Genomic DNA, 7,348 nt, shown 5'->3' on the forward strand with positions numbered 1-7,348 from the left:
TAACCCAAGTCTCAGATTTTAAACATATCGTGAACAACCTTATTTTTAAACTCAAATAATCTTATCTTCTTTCTTTTTAATCTTAGTTAGTTTGTTTAAATTTAATTTATGATTATAGTTATTCTAATGTATTAATTGAAATTGAAACACCTTCTAAAAAAATTTAAGAAATTTTAAAAAAAAATATATGTTTTATGGGGATGAATTTGAGTCAAATTTGTGAGACTTAATTAGAAAATTTGAGGTGGAGAGAATTTGGAAATGACGTAGAAAATGAGTTATAAGTCTCACTTATGCCTTCATTCATGACTTTCTCCAACAAGAGGTGCATATTCCTTCATTACAGTACACACGACATGCGGAGGGAAACAACTTTGAATTAATTTCCACATTCCTTGGTAAATGGTAATGGTAATTTTAATTTCCACAGCTTTGCGTCGAGCGTGAGTGTCACGGAGAAGAAAACGCGCTTGGACTTGTTTATTTTAATTCATGAACCAACCAATTGATTTACTATATATAACGCAAGAAAAACGGTGGTTTTCCGTTTGGACATCAAGGTTGGAGAAAATCTCGTTTCACCATTACAAAATCTTTCTGTCTCCCCCCTCTCCCACTTTGCATACACCGGCGGCGCCACCTCTCCATCGCGGCCACCGCCCCTGCCACTATGCAATTCAATTATTATGAAAAGATCCTTTTCCTTTACCGAAACTAGTTTTTTCTGGTCCCATATTTCTTTTTCCAGCTCCAATAACACGCAAAAAAACATCAATACAAACCCCGTATATAGAATTGTCCATCTTTCTTTGCATTCCTTCGAACCTTGCCCTTTTTACAAGGACAGTTGGGAACAAAACATTCACCGTTTCGTCGTTGCCCTTGTCCTTGTGTTTTATCTTCCTGGGAAAAGGATCCTGGTCATAATTTGATATATTGTGATTTGAAAGGCCCTTGCTTGTTTCCAAGTCCGCTTAGGCCATGGAGGACATTGTGAAACAGATCTTGGCAAGGCCAATACAAGTGGCAGACCTTATAGTCAAGGCCGCCGATGAAGCACAATCTTTCAAACAAGACTGCCTAGAGCTTAAAACCAAGGCCGAGAAGATATCAGCGCTCCTCCGTCAAGCTGCTCGTGCCAGCAACGAACTTTACGAACGCCCGACACGCAGGATTGTGGACGACACCGAACAGGTCCTCGAGAAGGCCCTAGCTCTTGTCCTCAAGTGCGGGGCAACCGGTTTCATAAAGCGAGTTTTCACCATTATCCCTGCGGGAGCCTTTAGGAAATTAGCGATACAACTCGAGAATTCTATAGGAGACGTTTCGTGGCTGTTGCGCGTGTCATCCTCGGATGGTGAACATGATGATGAATATCTCGGGCTTCCTCCTATCGCAGCCAACGAACCAATATTGTGCCTTATATGGGAACAGATTGCCATTCTTTATAAAGGTACAGTAGAAGAACGATCTGATGCTTCTGCTTCCTTGGTTTCCTTGGCTCGGGACAATGATCGATACGGTAAGCTGATCGTAGAGGAAGGAGGGATCCCTCCTTTATTGAAGTTGTTGAAGGAAGCGAAGCCAGAAGGTCAGGAGAACGCAGCAAGGGCGATTGGGTTGCTGGGACTTGATCCGGAATGCGTGGAACAGATTGTTAATGCTGGTGCTGGCTCGGTGTTTGCGAAAATCCTCAAAGAAGGTGACATGAAGGTTCAATCCTTGGTGGCTTGGGCTGTATCAGAATTAGCAGCGCATTACCCCAAATGCCAAGACCATTTTGCGCAGAACAATATAATCCGGTTTCTCGTGAGCCATCTCGCCTTTGAGACCGTTCAAGAACACAGTAAGTATTCCATTACGAGTAAGCAAGCCATGTCTGGTAATCCGGGTGGTGCGGAACCTAACCAGATGCACAATGTGGTTGTTAACTCTATGGCTATGAGAAGCCAGGTTCCTGAGGGTCCTAAGCTAAATAAACCACACAGTTCGTCAGGAAGTCACCACCTCCCTCCCAAAGGCAACCTACAACCCGCCAAGTCAAACCAGCATCACCATCACCACCACCATCCACAAGGACACCATGTTTCATTATCTGGAACTAGCATCAAGGGAAGGGAATTTGAGGACCCAGCCACCAAAGCACAAATGAAGGCGATGGCGGCTAGAGCCCTGTGGCAGCTTTGCGTGGGAAATCTTGGTATATGCCGTACCATTACGGAATCAAGAGCTCTATTGTGCTTTGCAATTCTATTAGAGAAGGGCTCCGAAGATGTACGGTCGTATTCATCCATGGCATTGATGGAAATCACGGCTGTAGCGGAGCAAAATCCTGACCTGAGACGCTCTTCATTCAAGCCTACAGCCCCTGCTGCCAAAGCTGTTGTGGACCAGATGCTCAAAGTCATACAGAAGGCAGAAGACACAGATCTCCTAGTGCCTTGCATCAAATCGATTGGAAACTTGGCCAGGACTTTCCGAGCAACCGAAACCAGGATGATTGAACCGTTGGTGAAACTGCTTGATGAAAGGGAAGCGGATATTACCGTGGAGGCTGCCATTGCACTTAACAAGTTCGCCACACCTGACAATTACCTCCATGCTATTCATTCAAAAGCCATCATCAGTGCGGGAGGCGCCAAGCATCTAATTCAACTAGTTTACTTCGGAGAACAAATGGTTCAGTTTCCTTCTTTGACCCTGCTGTGTTACCTTACCTATAATGTTCCTGACAGTGACAGCCTTGCAAAAGAAGAGGTTCTTATAGTTCTGGAGTGGGCATCAAAGCAAGCTCATCTAATGGGAGATCCTAATATTGCTGAACTATTGCCAGAAGCCAAAAGTAGATTGGAACTCTATCAAACTAGGGGTTCAAGAGGAGTCCATTAACTTGAATTTTTAATCATTTCGTGCATCATTTTCTGAAATAGTTCAGTTTTTGTAAAGTTTTATTCCACCACCATGAACTGTACATACATTAGCATTGATGTCAACACTGTTATGGGCTTATGGTAGTTCTATAGGAGACACTTATTATCGCTCTTAGGCAATAAAGATTATGCTTCTTACGTTAACCTTATTCTTTCACTTTTCTCCCTTCTTACTCTTGTTATCTTGCATACATACATCATCAATCTCTGCCCTAACTCTACAAATTTCCGTATGTAATCTCAGTCTAAATTTCGTTATTTCATGTTACTATTGTGTGTGTGTACCGGCTACATTTAAATTGCTTGAACCAACTCACCTAATTCTCGAGGAAATTTGGATTCTGTTTGTTTCTTCACTTTAAACCGGTTGGGTTATGCTAGGTCCAATTTTAAAGAACAGAGCATGTTAGCCAAATACTGTCCATTATCGCTTTTATTTCTGAATAAAAACAATAGTCGCTTTAACTCTTGTTGCTCATGCAACATGTAATGGATCCAAACAAAGTCCCCTGCTTTCAGCTTTTTGAATTCTGGTTTTTGATTTGACAGATGAAGCTGGCTTCATTCTGGGTCTCTATTTTTTTTTTTTCTTGTAAGTGGATCAATAGGTTAGCTGTGAAGAACAAAAATCACCTGCCCCTTTTGCATGCGTGTCCCTTCAGTGTAAGATTGAGAAAATCCCATTCTCTCGACAAACACGCCACCAAAATTGAACTGTTTACTTCTATAAAATCAACTGTCAAGAAAAGTATAGCCTAGTAAGAATTCTTTTTCATTCTTTTGAACGTAAAATTGAAGTCTTTTATTGCTGAGACTTTCTACAATAATTATTTTCTATACAGTACAATTAAGCATGAATATGACTTCGGAGGAAAGATAAATACTTTTACATAACAAAAATATATTGCATCTCGATGCTGGATTTTTTTCAATGAAAACCATATCCAAGAGAAGCTTAATATAATCAGAAAAGTCTTTCTTAATTCCAAGAGAAATACCTAGACGTGATCAAGTGGCCACACAAAGAAAGCTTTCAACAAGTATTGCTTGCCTATTGAAATCCCAAATGCAGCAAAACATATATTTGAAGTGTTAAATCCTATGGCTGAGGTAGCAGAATTGAGTCATTGTGAAATTATATATATATAGCAAAACATACATACACACAGACATAACATACGTATATGAATAGAAGTTTAGTATTTCCCAATAAAGATGAAACTGTGAAGTCTTCAAAGTTGAGGCTGCAATATTAATGATCCTAATTGATTCTTGAAATAAAGAGAACTAGAGAAGTCAATGTGATGTATAAAGTAATAAAACAACCATGTATATTGTGTTATAATTTGTTGGTATTGAAAATGAATTGCAACAGGCATCACTATCTATTTGCCAGCACTATATATAAATGTCGACTATTTATATGAGAGATAGACAAATAAGAAGAGTTAACTGAATAAAATAAATGTTGAGGAAAATCTACCAAACGATAGTAGCAAAGGCAATGTATATAAAAGAATCAACTAGTCAAGGGAAAGGCCATAACCATCAGGTCTCACCTCCTTATGTGGTTTGTATTTGAAGATATCCACTACTGCAGAGTAACACTTTAAGAACTAGCTCAAATCAGCTGAACTATCATGCACCCTACAAGCAGAGAAAAAGGGAAAGGGAGGAAGAGTTTCAGACTGCCCATAATCTATTAAATTTGTAAATTGAATGAGTTGATGCTTTAATGCACTTGGTATAGTTCTAAAAATATATCCACAAATCAAATATAGAAAGAGTCAAAACTAAGCTTATATTGACGGTAGATACTGAGCTTTCTCCGTAGCTATAGCAGAGAATTCCATCCAAGTCCAAATTCGCCATTGTTTCTCCTCCGATAATAAACAGCAAAAGCCATTTTATTGCCCAATAAAGAACCGCGGCTGCAATTATTATCTTGATATTCTAGCAAATAGAAGAAGTGGAAGCAAAGATGGAGAAATTGCAGCTTCAATTTGAGACAAAAGTAGAGCTGATGTGTGAAGTGGGAGAGGAGAGCTATTGGCAAACACTCTTAGAACTAGAAAGGTGAAAAGAGTAAAGGACCGAAGGCAGAACAAGTAGAAATTTTTTATCTAGCAATGTGCAAAATTTGACTCTTCACATTCCTTAGATTTTATTCACCGTCTTGCTTTCAGATGTTCAGATTCTTTTTTTTTTTTTTTTTTCTAATTGAGCGCTTTTTACTTTTTGTTTGGTTTAGCATGGCTAGAGGTGATCGTGGTATGTGCCAAATTTTTGTTGAAAAAGTGAGGTTGAGAGATAAGTGAGTATCAACCAATTGATTAACAAGTGGAGGTGGTGAGCGACAAACACTTAAGGTTATGGATTTTTGTTTTGGAATTGATTTGGGAATTGGAATTTGGGAATAAGGGGGAGGGGACGGGAGATAGAGTGTATATAAATTTGGGTCGGGTGATCGCCTATAACTGTTATCGTTTTTAATTAAATATCACACCAAATATAAAAAATTTAAGAACGGCGGTGTCCGCAAGTGCACGGGTCAAATTGTAATATAGTTTAGTACAATGAAATATTTTGGAAGTGTTCTAAAGATCGTACCCAAGGGAGGATGGAATACATATGAAAGCGCTTTTACAATAACAAGTCTAAGTAGTACTAATTATTTCCTATATTACGATGAACCGTAAAATAGATTAAGGGAGTAAAAATAAATAAATAACGAAAAGAAATAAATAAAGAAAACTAAACAAACAAAATAAATCAATAAACCAATCAGGAAGATTAATTCGCTTTAGAGTTTCCAATCAACTTCGGATTAGGGTTTTAGGGTGGATTAACCATCGATTAACCAATTATTACCTCCTGGAATCTAATTAACTAATCAATTGGTTGATACTTACTTATCTCTCGACCTCACTTTCTCAACTAGGATAAATTACGATTTATTCAGTTCGACTTATCTCCCAACCTCGTATTGCCTATGATAACTTCCTAGAGTTGTCAACCCTAATGGTTTAAGGACACGTAATTCATAACAACTAATCCTTCCTGGGAAACCCTAAATCCTCCATTAACCACATCTTCATCCACTTGTTAATTTCCCTTAAGGGATTTAACTACTCATGTTATCCATAATCTCTCTCTTAATTGAATAAATCATGTGAATAAAAGAGATTTGAATAATCGTGGACGTAATGTCAAATGAAGACAGAGTAGTAAATCTCTTGATTGGAATAAAGAAATAAACTGATGCAAGAACAAGTAAATTGAAATACTTCGATAATATAAATAAACTCTTAAAGCAAAACTAATTTCAAGAGGAAAACAAGAAAGTTATAAAAAGTCGAAAACAAAATAATTTAAATCTACTCCTAAACTAATAGGGTTTTTGAAGACGTCTAAGATGACTTGGTTACATCAAACCTCTAATATCTTATTTATAGAGGTGTTGACAATCCAAATTAGGTCTTCAGCACGTCCTAGGTCTTCGTATAAGTTTGATTATGCGAAAATATCACCACATTTCTCACCCAATTTGGTACCAACCTAAACACAACAATCTACACATCAACAAGCCATAACAAGGCATTCAAAACAAGCCAAAATCAAGTCTTAAACATAAAATGTCACCACATACAACCAATATGCCTTTAAGCACCTCAATTGACAACTTAAAGACATGTCAACAAGTATCTCAATTTACATAGATGACCAAATTCATATATGCATATTCAAACCACATTTTACTTTCTTTCATTCTACCATATCACTCACACATCAAACATGATAAAGTCACTTATGTATATATATGCATCAAAATAGACCAAATACAAGTCATTCAAGTGGCTAGTCTCAACAAAACAATTATATGCCAACATTGGCCAATTTAACCTATACATGCCAATATAACCGGAATTAAATTACTGAAAGTACCAAAAGGACGATGGATAGTGTGAAATAACTTCGACCAGCTTCCAACTGTACAAGCTTCGATTTACTATAAACATGAAAAATAACACAGAGTAAGCATTTAAGCTTAGTAAGTTTGTATATTACATAATTTAACTTATCATATTTCTATAAAATAGGTAAGTAAACATAGCAAATCTCAATCAATTTGGCCAAAAGCCTAAACTGTAACATCCCGATTTTGGGCTTAGTCGGAACAGTGGTTTCGGGACCACAAATTTGATGAGGAAAAATTTATTTTTCTTATATTTTTATGGTCTACGATTTCACGGAATGATTTTTTGAAAATTTCGTTTGAAAATTTCGACGTTTGGGCACTCAATTTAGCCAAAAGGACTAAATTATAAAAAGTGCAAAAGTTGAGTTCTACATGTTAGAGGTGTCCAATTGTTATGAAACTTCAAATTGGAGGTCCTTATATGGTAATTAGACCGTTG

General features: G+C 37.5%; 1 protein-coding gene across 1 annotated transcript; it reads left to right on the forward strand.

The window, feature by feature from the left end:
• The first annotated feature begins 562 nt into the window (after window positions 1-562).
• Window positions 563-3,074, forward strand: LOC105762925 (uncharacterized). The gene has a single exon (XM_012580903.2). The coding sequence runs from the start codon at window positions 982-984 to the stop codon at window positions 2,887-2,889; it is 1,908 nt and encodes a 635-aa protein (XP_012436357.1). The 5' UTR covers window positions 563-981; the 3' UTR covers window positions 2,890-3,074.
• Window positions 3,075-7,348: the final 4,274 nt, after the last annotated feature.

This window comes from Gossypium raimondii, chromosome 12, assembly GCF_025698545.1.
Source record: "Gossypium raimondii isolate GPD5lz chromosome 12, ASM2569854v1, whole genome shotgun sequence".
Lineage (NCBI taxonomy): Eukaryota > Viridiplantae > Streptophyta > Magnoliopsida > Malvales > Malvaceae > Gossypium > Gossypium raimondii.

Bases quoted from the DNA above. Each gene is read 5' to 3' on its own strand.
- LOC105762925 (XM_012580903.2), top strand. From the start codon at position 982: ATGGAGGACATTGTGAAACAGATCTTGGCAAGGCCAATACAAGTGGCA.